At 45.1% G+C, this 13,235-nt stretch overlaps 1 protein-coding gene across 1 annotated transcript in view; it reads left to right on the plus strand.

Annotated features, from left to right (window-relative positions):
• The first annotated feature begins 7,501 nt into the window (after window positions 1–7,501).
• PCCB (propionyl-CoA carboxylase subunit beta) overlaps window positions 7,502–13,235 on the plus strand; it is a 57,036-nt gene continuing 51,302 nt past the window's right edge. The window contains exon 1 of the mRNA XM_082252561.1: window positions 7,502–7,721. Coding sequence (XP_082108687.1) covers window positions 7,551–7,721 — 171 coding nt within the window. The 5' untranslated portion in view covers window positions 7,502–7,550. The remainder of the gene's footprint in view (window positions 7,722–13,235) is intronic.

Here is a 13,235-nt window from a genome sequence, read left to right on the forward strand (position 1 = left end):
TCAATGGATCACTGCTCCCTGTTAGGCAGAGAGCAACTAAATTTGCCTGACAGTCCCCCTGTTAGGCAGGGAAACCCAAAAACTTTGCACTCTCTAGCACCAACCTAGGAGGAGGCTACATATGGTTTTTCAGAGCATTTATACATGTTTGCATGTAAATTGGAGCTCTTTGGTTCTTTAAAGGAGAAGTTTGGGCTATATAACAAAAAAAAAAATCAAAACACATACATACTCACCTCCATACTGCAGCATCGTCTGATGCTGCAGCTGTACCCTCTTGGCTCTAAGCCGGAGAACTAAGTGATCGCATGACCGCTTATAACTCAGTTCTCAGTAACCCATGAGCTGAGAGCAGTGACTCTCAGTCACAGCTCTCCGCTATGCCCCTCCAGCACTTACTGCAGCACCAAGCTGGTTGAGTACTGAGAGCCGGAGCCAGTGGTCACTCAAGCAGCTGTGTGGATCCCTACATTATTTTTAGGACCCTTCTAGAGAATGTACATACTTCTCCTGAAGGCCCATTCACATCATGCGCATTGCACCCAATACAGGCTTAATGCCTGTTCACATGAATGCGACTTAGAATAGAGCAATTTTGGAAAAGCTTCCTGCACTATTTTGGCGCAATTCCAGGGTGATTTTTCACCCCATAAGATTTCAATGAAAACACCCAATTCTGCTGCAAGTTAAAAAAAAAAAAAATTTTTTTACATTTTTTCAGCCCTTAAAAGAAGTAGTAGTAGTAGTAGTAGTGCACCAGCCCTAAGATATAAAATCACATCATAAAAACGAACAGGACTAAACTCGCTTCAAATTAGCTAACAACTTGCACTACATAATCACATCTGAAATGGCATCAAAATCACAGTGCACTAGTGTGAACCTGACCTTAGTCTGTGTCAATTTGTTTCTTTAAAGCCAGAAAAGCCATTGAAAACAAAGTTATTTCTATTGTCATGCGATTCTGTGCAACTCAAGCCGCATCTGCAAGTTTGAACAGGTTTGAACTACGGCTTAAAGTTGCAAATGTTTAGAAAACGTGCTGTACATAAACTCTACTTATACCAGTGGAAATCCTGTAAGACTGGGATCAAATGGGTGATTTTTTCCAAAGCATGTATAACCTGTGGTATATACTGCTACTAATCCCTAGCAAATGCCATACATAGGTAATCATGGAGCATAGCATGTAAAAGTAATAATTAGCTTAAATATGGAGAATTGTGCTAACGATTATTGATAAAAGGTTATTACTGCTGTGCGGGGCTACATTCGAGAGATTTTCCCTCATTTCCTGTCCTCCTGACAACATTTACCTAACAGGAATTGAGGACAACTCTTCAACAGAGATGAGCTTGGCTGTCTTCCAAATTTGTCTCTTCTCAAGCTCCAAACTTAGACTTTTTTACTCCATGAGCTGTGGGCCAGATCACTCTGACTACAGCTCTCATAAACAAAGATGTGGGCTGAGGGGCAGGAATGCAATTGTCAATTAACGTACCGCAGTGCTGAAGAGCAAAAAAGCTTTGTTCATAAAAAATAAAAAAAAACTGGCGTTTACCTTTTTTAGCTGGCTCCTAGATTCAAAGCAAAATTGTCAAGCCCTGCTCTAAGGGCTTGTTTACACTTGTGGTGTAATTGAATAGCGAACTGTCATGGATCGCTTTTCAGAGGACGCTTGACAGGTGTTATACCACCTCCTCACTGCCTATTTTAACCCCTAAAAACCCACATAACACAGATGAAGCTTAGCTCCATTCACCTGAATGGGGCGCGTTCAGTGCCTAACATGACAGAGCTCTCCTGTTCCACCCGGGAGCCTGAGACTGCAGGAAACTGCTTCCCTGGAGTAAGCAGGAGGAACTTGGGAAACATCCGCCCCCTTATCCTTCCTGTAACTAATGGAAGCGATTTGTATTATGTCACTTCCGTGGTCAAAGCTGTGATTCCTTGGGAGTCCAAAAGATCCACAATGTCTTCATAAAGATGACCTGTCACCTGCCCATGCTATCACATAGGGGGCTTGTTAGCTCTTTGTAATGGAAATAAAGTAAAAAATAAAAAGTGTTACAAAAATTGAATTAAAAAAGAAAAAACGAAAGCACCCTCGTCACCCTTGCACACACCCCATATAAAAAGTGCAGTGTAGCCTCCTGCAATGGTATGTGCACTTCAGTTGCACCATGTGAGGTATCGCCACTATCACTGGAGTGACAGCAATAATTATATAGCTATAGTTCACGGCTAACTCTAAGCTGGTAACCTGTAAATGCTTTCAAAGCTTCACCTATGGACATTTATGGGTACCATAGTTTTTTGTGATTTCATGGGTGCGTGCAATTTTAAGACTTGACGTGTTTGGTATCTATTTACTCAATGCAATCCCACATTTTATGTGTAGCACTACCCCAACAGGGGCCGCTGGTGACTGACTCCCCTACTCGTACACAGCCAGGGAACACACATTCTCCGCTTGCATCCAAACACAAGACGTCAGTCCCTTGGCTTTGTTTTTATGCTTTATTAGGGGTAACAACTTGGATAGAGTGAAGGGATTCATAGATTGGCAAACTTTAAATAAAGAACAGCCAGGGACAACTTCCTTCCTATGTACAAGATCTTAAAACTTTCCTCCTTCCCGTACACTGATAGTCTCTGAAGATACAAATGCAAAAGCCCCTTAAGGACTAAGAACTCTCAGTCCCTTTTGAAAGTAGCACACTGTGTTGTAAGCTGTATACAGGAGTACCTCCACCTCCACCATAGACACTGATTCCAGCTCTACTGCCTGCAGAACTACCAGCCCACCTGGCTGATTTTTTTCCTTTCCTCACACAGTGCTTAGTATATTAGTAGCAAAAGTCTATTACAGACTTGGAGCTCCTAGCCCCTCTTGGAAATAGCACAAAAAGATGAGTCAAACTGCATGCAGGAGCGTATCCTCTCCTTGTGTAGAACGGCACCCTGCTCCACTGCTTGTAGGTACTACTAGCCCTTGTGGCTGCTCTGAAGGTCCCTCAGGGCATGGATAAAAGGGTTAAGCACAATGCTGTCCTTTAGAAAGCTTGCTACATGTGGCAATCATACCCCTTGAAAATCCCTGGGTGTACTGATGTACTCACTCTGTCCTCCTTGCTCTAGGCAAGATTCCAAATCAAACCGCTTTGCAAAATGGATCCTCCTGAGCTGGCCCAAGTCCAGCCTGGGGTCTCCCCTAGACCTGGGAGACCTCTCTAAGGCCACCGACAGCCTCATCATCACTCCATCTTCCACCCGACTCCACTGCTAGCATGACTCATCCATATTTAGGGGCTGACTCAGCCACTCTGCCAGGACATTTAGCCTGGGGATTGGTCAAGTTCCCTATAGTATGGAGATCAGCCCTCCTGGCCTCCGCCCACTAACTTCTAGAAGTTTCTCCAAACTTCCAGACCCAGGGGGAGGTACCAGAGACCTGCCTGTATGAGTCATTCAGCCTGACCTGCAAAAAGCTTGACCCAGATTCCAGACTCGCACTAACCATGACTCAAAAAAAATTGGCCTGCACTAAACTAATAGCACACTAGAGGGTGCTACAGGTTTTATCAAGAAAAGCTATAGCTTCCTCTGAGGACTCACACCAGATAAAACATATGCGGGCTGGTGTCTGTTGTGAAGTGGTGGTGCTTTGGGTTGTTACATCACAAGGCATTGTTTACCTTTTGTCATTTTTTAACTTTATATGTCACTTTAATGTGACACTCCATTCACACCGAAACACATGCGTTCCGTGCAACGGAATTCTCGCAGCCCATTCATGGAACGCGAAAAAAGGAATGCAAACATTTATTTTCAAAACATACTGCACCAAAATGCATAGTACTGCGGGACCATGCAATTTGCTGTTCACAAACACAATACTCTTCTAATCGGTGTTTGGGCTGCATGCAGATCGCAAGAGCAACTGTGTTGGGAGAAATTAAAATGGAACACACCTTTCCTGCATCACCACAGGCTGCATTCACACCCGCGTGTTTCAAAAAACATGCAACAAAACACAAAAAAATGTGAATTTTTCCATTCGTTTTTAGCAATCGCAGGCCTCACTAATGGTGCGGGTAGCAGATGCACATTTTGCCGTGCTCCAAAATGTGCACTGAAAAACAGCCCAACGTTTCACAACCAAAAAGGTTCTGGAGTTACTTTGGGACATTTGGTGCATGCAGGGCAGCCTATTCAACTGAATGAGCTTCCCCTAGGCGCAACGCATGCAACTAGTGTTGCCAACCTACCAGATTGAAATTTACTGACACTACACCCAAAATTTACTGGTACAGCCACGTTTTTACTGGCATTTTCAAAAGTTACTAAATGACAATTTTAAAAGTCCCCTCCTCAGTCACAGTGACAGTCTCTCCACGCCAGGTGGTCCCTTCAGTCCACTCTTCAGGCTTGCCTAACTCCCGTCCTGCAGACCTGCACATGAGGCTCCAGCCGCTCTGCTCCTTTCCCTTGCACCATGACATCACACAACACGCTCATGCACCGCCCCCTGCCAGACCCGCCCCAACACACTGTAGCAGGCACTGGGATAGCCTCTGCTGGCTCCGAACCGAACCACAGCTGTCACTGCTGATTACTGGCAGGAGAAAAGGCGCCCCTTTTTTACTGGTTGCCAGTAAAAAGGCTGGCGGTTGGCAACACTGATGTTAACATGTGAAAAATGCGCCAAAAAATGTGAGCATGAATGAACATTCTCACTTGAATAGGGATGGGCTTAAGCGTGTTCCGGTCATGGTCTCAACCCACCTGAGCAATCCTGCCAGAAAGCTGTCACTGCATACCGCTAATCTTAGGTAGTGAGGCATTTCCTGGCCCGCAGCTCCACATACATATGCTGCTTATGACTAGCGGTGTGAAGTGACTGCTTCCTGGGGCTGGGGGGATTGCTTGGGTCGGTTGGAACTATGATCCAAACATACCTGAGCCCATCCCTATCTAGGAAGAGCAGTACGCTGTGACACTGTGGTGTAAATAAGGCACATTGCAAGCTATTGTCTTTGCCTGGAGCCTGTGTTAAGCACTTTCTGCCCATCCACTGTCGAATGACGGCACAGCGGCACGGCTCTCTTTCTGGAACAACACCATATGACGGCGCCCCAAAACAGCTGCGCTTGCATGGCTGTTCCGTGTTCCTAGGACACGGAGCAACCCCAATGTTGGTAAAGAGCCGATGACGAGGCTCTTTCCCCATGTGATCGGCTGTGTCCAATTACAGCCAGTCAGACGTAATTGCGGAAGTGCTCTTTATTGGCTCTCCTCGCCTCACACTAACTGAGTGCGTGGTTAACCGGTTGTCGACCGTCGCAAGTACATATACTGCGGCGGTCAGCCCCGGCCAGGCAAAGTGATGTATGGGTACGTCACTCGCCTGTCACTTGCTTGTGAGCCAATAGCGGGCGAGCGCGCGCCCGCGGAGGTGCGCGCTCGCCCCGGCTCGTTCCCTGGGAAGTCCATGCGTGTGACCGGCGGACCCGATGTCATTCTCCCCTGTGTAGGAATAGTGATCATACGGTTCTACTATGTAGGACCGTTGATCACTGTTCCTACACCAGTAGCCTTGTCCAATCACAGTTATAAGCACGCCCCTAGGGACACACTTAACCCCTCCTTCCCCAATAAAGTTAACCCCTTCCCTGCCAGTGTCATTTTGCAGTAACAGTGCATATATATAGCACTGATTACTGTAGTAATGTCACTGGTACCCCCAAAAGTGTCAAAAATGTCAGTCAAGGGTCCGATCTGTCCGCCGCAATGTCGCAGTACCGCAAAAAAAATCGCAGATCGCCGCCATTACTCGTTAAAAAAAAAAAACACCAAAAATGACAGAAATCTTTCCCTTAGTTAGTAAACGCAATAACTTTTGTGCAAACCAATCAAAATAGGCTTTTTGCAATTTTTTTTACCAAACATATGTAGCATAAAACAAATTGGCCTAAAATGTTAAAAAATTTTGATTTTTACATTTTTTTTGGGAATTTCATACAAAAAAATTTGAAAAATATTGTTATTTTTTCAAAATTGATGCTCCTTTTTTGTTTATAGAGCAAAAAGTAAAAATCGCACAGGTGATCAAATACCACCAAAAGAAAGCTCTGTTTGTGGCAAAAAAAGGACGTCAAATTCGTTTAGGTACAGCATTGCACGACCGCGCAATTGTCCGTTAAAGTCACGCAGTGCCGAATCGCAAAAAAAACCCTGGTCAGGAAGGGGGTAAAATCTTCCGGGGCTTAAGTGGTTAAGGAAAGCCGATTAGCTGCCTCTCCTCGCAGGGGAGACCAGTACAGGTAATCAGGGCACTGATCATCAGTGCCCTGATTACAGTAAAGCCCCAGCAGTGCCCATCAATGACACCAATCAGTGCCCATTAGTGATGCCAGTCGCTGCTCATTAGCTATGCCAGTCAGTGCCACCTATCAGTGCGGCATATTAGTGCCTCCTCATCAGGGCCGCCTATCAGTGCCTATCAGTTCCTCCTCATCAGTGCCGCCTATCAGTGCCCTGATTACAGTAAAGCCCCAGCAGTGCCCATCAATGACACCAATCAGTGCCCATTAGTGATGCCAGTCAGTGCTCATTAGCGATGCCAGTCAGCGCCACCTATCAGTGCAGCATATTAGTGCCTCCTCATCAGTGCCACCTATCAGTGCCCATCAGTTCCTCCTCATCAGTGCCGCCTATCAGTGCCTTGATTACAGTAAAGCCCCAGCAGTGCCCATCAATGACACCAATCAGTGCCCATTAGTGATGCCAGTTAGTGCTCATTAGCAATGCCAGTCAGTGCCACCTATCAGCGCGGCATATTAGTGCCTCCTCATCAGTGCCCATCAGTTCCTCCTCATCAGTGCTGCCTATCAGTGCCCATCAGTGCGGCATATTAGTGCCTCCTCATCAGTGCAGCATATTAGTGCTTCCTCATCAGTGCTGCCTATCAGTGCAGCATATTCGTGCCTCCCCATCAGTGCCACCTCATCAGCGCACATCAGTTAAGGAGCAAAATTACTTATTTACAAAATTTACTGACAGAAACTAAGAAAAACTTTTTTTCAAAATGTTTGGTCTTTTTTTTCTAGTAATATCAATTTGGATACAGTGTTGCATGACTGCGCAATTGTTATTCAAAGTGTGAGAGTGCTGAAAGCTGAAAATTGGCCTGGGCAGGGAGGGGGTGAAAGAGCTGGGTAAACAAGTGGTTAATCTATCCAGATCCATAAAAGAACTGGCACTCTAGCTCCTTTCCACATTCCACACTCTTGTGAAGGGTGACTTTACAGTACACCTCCAGCTTTCCGGGTCACCGATTGGCTCTCTGTTCAACAACCAACGTGAGTGGTTCTCAACCTTCCGGTGTTCTCAGCACGGCGCTGCGATTCGTCCGCTTCTTCCTTGCTGCTTTCCCATTGGTGAATCAGTATCAGCTTTTCTATTGGACAAACAAAGTCCTTCGTCTGTTCTGGTTGGCAGACGTGTTCTTCTGGTTAGCTGATTGGCCTGTTAGAGGAGGAGTTGTCATGGCTGCCATCCGCGGTGTGTCCCGGCTCTTGGCCGGGCTCCGGGTACAGAGGACACCGGGCCGCCTCTATTCCATCAGTCACCTGTCTGTACAGGAGAGGATAGAGAGGAAGAGGAGCGAGGCGCTCCGGGGCGGCGGGAAGACGAGGATTGAGGCCCAGCACAAGAGGGTGAGGAGGGACAGCAGAGGACAACACAGGGACAGGCACATATACTCTGTATTATGGCAAGGTCTGCCTGCAGGGGAGGCTCACAACAAAACTTTTTTAAAGACTATATAATATATATATTTATACACACAGACTCTTTTTCTGTTTTTAAGTAGGGCAGGAAAGGGTTAAATCCCCTCTGTTTATTTTCTTTTGCTTTGTGTGTCCCCTTTAAAAAGCTTTCACCCAGCTTCCTGTCCTGGAGACACAACAGGAAGTGAGAGGTGATCCTTACAATGTCAGCGGATTTCCCATGTTAGTTGGCACTAGAGCTGCGCCATTCTGGATAAAATGAGAATCACAATTTTTTTTTTTTTGCTTAGACTAAAGATCACGATTCTCGCTGTAACATCATCTTTCACATTCTACAAAATAAATGGGCTAACTTTACTGTTTTTAGTTTTTTTAATTCATTGCAAAAGTGTATTTAAAGCAGTTGTATACTGAAAAAACAAAGGCATAATGAGCTAGTATGCATCGCATACTAGCTCATTATGAAATACTTACCTTTAAACGAAGCCCCGACACAGACCCCCGGACACCGCTGTGGGAGCTGACATGATTCCACGGCATCTCTTCCGGGATTTCGGAGGCTCCGGCGCTGTGAGTGGCCGGAGCCGCGATGACGTCACTCCTGGGCATGCGCGCGGGAGTCATTTTCTGGCAAGATCCGGCAAGCAGCTCTGAAGGTCCCCCCGGACCTTCAGAGCGCATGCGCCGCAAACGTCAGCGGCTGCATGCAGGGCAAATATCTCCTAAACCGTGGAGGTTTAGGAGATGTTAAATGTACCTACAGGTAAGCCTTATTATAGGCTTACCTGTAGGTAAAAGTCACAAAAATCGGTATACTACCGTTTTAAGTGGTTAACCTGCCCTCATTTGCAGACTGAAGTTTATCCCTTTGATCTAAGAGAACCAAATGATACAATGTATCTTTTTATCTCAGCGCAAAGTTGTGCTAAACTTTGCCAGCTGCTTTTTTTTTTTACAGCTCTGAGCAGAGAACGGCTCTGCACTGTTATATGAATCTTGGAAATGCTGAAATAAGATCGTGAGGGGGTTGAATCGAGATCACTATTTTATTTTTAAGGATTTATCGTGCAGCTCTAGTTGGCACTGGAGCAAATGTCTCCATTGGAAGATTTCCCCTCCCCTTCTGTTCTGGTGACAATCCAAAGGACCCATTCACACCAGTGTACTTCAACCACTTACCGACCAGCTGCCTTACTTATACTGCGGCAGGTCGGCTCTGTCCTGTAAAAGATATACCTGTACGTAACTTCGCGGGACAGCTAATGGGGGCGAGCACTGATTGGCCACAGGGGGAGCCAATCCCCGGGTCCGGCGGCCGCAATGTATGCCGGGCACCCGCGATCGCTCCCCGTGGAGACAGAATGGCTGTTCTGTCAGTAATGAACACAGGGATCCTTTTTTCCTCCTTTCTGTGTTCATCCAGCAAGCCCACCCCCCACACAGTTAGAAAGCACCCCCTAGGGACACTTAACCTTTTGATCGCCCCCGGTGTTAACCCCCTTTCCTGTCAGTGTCATTAGTACAGTAACAGTGCATAATTTTAGCACTGATTACTGTAGTAATGTCACTGGTACCCCCAAAAAGTGTCAAAATGTCAGTTAGGTGTCCGATCTGTCCGCTGCAATGTCGCAGTCCCGCTAAAAATCGCAGATCGCCGCCATTACTAGTAAAAAATAAATAAAAATTCCATAAATCATTCCCCTAGTTTATAGACGCGATAACCTTTGCGCAAACCAATATATGCTTATTGGGATTTTTGTTTAATAAAAATATGTAGCAGAAAACATTGGCCTAAAAAAAATTTGATTTTTATATATATTTTTTTTTATTCGAAAATGTTATATAACAGAAAGTAAAAAATATTGCATTTTTTTTTTTTTTTTCAGAATTGTCGCTCATTTTTTTTGTTTATAGCACAAAAAATAAAAATTGCACAGGTGATCAAATACCACCAAAAGAAAGCTCTACTTGTGGGGAAAAGAAGGACATTCATGTTATCTGGATACAGCGGCGCCTGACCACGCAATTGTCCGGTAAATTAACGCAGTGCCGTATCGCAAAAAATGGCCTGGTCATTAGGGGGTAAATCTTTCCAGTCCAGAAGGGCTTAAAATGTAATGCATTTTACATGTGTCTTGCATGCATTTTAATCCTTGGCCACCTGGGAAACATTGATATGAGACTCAAGAAACGCACTTAACCACTTCAATACCGGGCAATTTTCCCCCTTCCCGCCAAGGCCAATTTTCAACTTTTAGCGCTGTTGCATTTTGAATGACAATTTTGCGGTCATGCAACACTGTACCTACACCGAATTTATGTCATTTTTTCCCCACAAATAGAGCTTTCTTTTGGTGGTATTTGATCACCGCAAGGTTTTATCTTTTTTGCTAAACAAATAAAAAAAGACCGAAAAGTTTGAAAAAAAAAAAGTTTTTTTGTTAATGTTATACAATTTAGTAAATACGTTTTTTTCCGGCAACGATGGGGTGGCACTGATGGGGTGGCACGAATAGGCAGCACTGATATGTGGCAAGGATAGGCAGCACTGATAGACGGCACTGGTGGGCAGTAATGGGCACTGGTGGGGCACACTGATAGATGGCAATGATGGGCATCGGTGGACATCACTGATAGGGAGGGCACTGGCGGGCAGCACTGATGTGGAGGGCACTGGTGGGCTCCCTGAGCCCTGATTGCCATCCCTGGTGGCCATGGTGGGCATCCCTTGGGTCATGGGTGAGCATCCCTGGGGTCATGGGTGGGCATCCCTGGTGGTTCTAGTGGCACCCCCCTAAAGATCTGCACTGGTAATCAATGCTCTGATTACCAGTGCAGATCCCCCCCTGTCAGGAGAGCCGCCGATCGGCTCTCTTATACTCGTGCCTGTCAGGCACAAACTAAGGAAAGCTGATCAACGGCACCTCCTATTTACTATGTGACCAGCTGTGATTGGACACCGCTGGTCACATGGTAAAGAGCCTACATCAGTAGGCTCTTTACCGAGATCAGAGATGCGGTGTGTCAGAGTGACACGCCACAACACCGATCGCTGCTGAGCGCATTATCCTGCCGCCATCATATGATGTCCGGTCAGGATAATGCAGCCACATTCCTGCCGTCAATCGCCTATAGGGCGGGCACAAAGTGGTTAAAGAAATAACATGCAGTGCGTTTTTGGTACCCTTTATTGACTATTACGGAAAGTGCGTTTTTTTTCAAACAGGGCCCTAAAGGTGCAGCAAGAAGGGCTTTTCAAAAACATAGCGCTCTGATGTGAATGGTTTGGATATGCTTTTGAGACACTGGGAAGCTGACAGGTCAGACTTCTAGATTTCCTGTCACCTTTGTGTCCTGGTGGCAGCAATCATCTGGGACAAATAGAGAGGGCAAATCTTCCACACAGACAATGATAAAAACCTGACTGAGGCTCTAACTCTGCTCTACTTCATCAACAAAAATAAAACTCTGGCTGATACACTTTGGGGTCTATGTATAAAACGTATGTTGTGCAGAGGTGACACACACACAATCAGGACAATTGCTGCACTTCTTTATGTGTGAGGACTATAGGTTTTTGTTTCCTGGTTGAGGTCTTTTTGGAAAGAGAGTGCATTATGGCCAGTAGGTGGTGCTGACCAAATAGGAACTACACAGATTAGAAAAAATCCAGCAATTTTTGTTTAGATTGTCATTATGTTTGCCATATCTGCACAGACCTGATTAATTTATACATTGACCCCTATAAAGTGGTATTAAAGCAAAAATGTAGTAAATTGCATAGAGGTGTGCCGAAACCGAAAATTCAGGTTGCACTTGGCCGAAAGCCAAAAATATATATATTTTTTTATATTTAAATGTATTATATTCGACTTTTTCATTTTATATCATAAACTTAAATGAATATGAATTTATTGTCCACCATTATTGGCATCTTTTAGCGCAATAAAAGCTCAAGAAGAATGCATTCCTTTAAATTCTATGTATGTAAAATCCTACTTGCTGCATTTTTGGTCAATTAAAAAAAAAAAGCACCAAAAACGCACCTCCCCATTGAAATGCATTGAAAACACATCAATAACGTACCCATGTTACCGTTTTTTGATGCAGTTTTTGAGTCACCTGACCTATGAAAAACAAACTATAAGCACAGTAAAATTGTGGTGAAATCGAGGCAAAAATCATGTGCGTTTTCAGCGCCATTATCGGTACCTTTCGACCTCCGAAATTTTGGTACATCTCTAATATTGCAGCTTACCAATCATTATGTGTGGTGGCTGCATCAGTTTTCTTTTATGGTTTTTTTTCCCCCTCTGTTTCACCTGATCATTGTAGGCACCCCTGGCAGTGGTGAATGGTTTGTCTCAAACCCTCTAACTGCAGGACAGCTTGTTCTGGGAAAAGGGATCAATGGCTGCACACTCTGGCAGGGTGCCAAAATCTTTATTGTAGTGATCAACAAATAAAAGTACAGTATCTCACAAAAGTGAGTACACCCCTCTTATTTTACATTAATATTTTACAGTATTATATATTTTCATATGACAACACTGAAGAAATTACACTTTGCTACAATGTAAAGTGGTGACCGTACAGCTTGTATAACAGTGTAAATTTGCTGTCCCCTCAAAATAACTCAACACCCAGCCATTAATGTCTAAACCACTGGCAACAAAAGTGAGTACACCCCTAAGTGAAAATGTCCAAATTGGGCCCAAAGTGTCAATATTTTGTGGGGCCACCAACATTTTCCAGCACTGCCTTAACCCTCCTGGGCATGGAGTTTACCAGAGCTTCACAGATTACCAATGGAGTCCTCTTCCACTCCTCCATGACAATATCACAGATCTGGTTGTTGTTAGAGACCTTGCGCTCCTCCACCTTACCTTTAAGGATGCCCCACAGATGCTCGAAAGGGTTTAGTTCTGAAGACATGCTTGGCCAGTCCATCGCCTTTACCCTCAGTTTCTTTAGCAAGGCAGTGGTCATCTTGGAGGTGTTTGGGGTCGGTATCATGATGGAATACTGCCCTGTGGCCCAGTCTCTTAAGGGAGGGAATCATGCTCTGCTTCAGTATGTCACAGTACATGTTTGCATTCATGGTTCCCTCAATGAACTGTAGCTCCCCATTGCCAGCAGCACTCATGCAGCCCCAGACCATGACACTCCCACCACCAGGCTTGACTGTAGGCAAGACACACTTGTCTTTGTACTCCTCACCTGGTTGCCACCACACACGCTTGACACCATCTGAACCAAATAAGTTTATCTTGGTCTCATAAGACCGCAGGACATAGTTCCAGTAATCCATGTCCTTAGTCTGCTTTTCTTCAGCAAACTGTTTGCGGGTTTTCTTGTCCATCATCTTTCCTTCTGGGACAACAGCCATGCAGACCAATATGATGCAGTGTGCGGCGTATGGTCTGAGCACTGACAGGCTGT

Source organism: Pelophylax lessonae (assembly GCF_965119305.1).
Source record: "Pelophylax lessonae genome assembly, chromosome: 3".
Classification (NCBI taxonomy): Eukaryota; Metazoa; Chordata; class Amphibia; order Anura; family Ranidae; genus Pelophylax; species Pelophylax lessonae.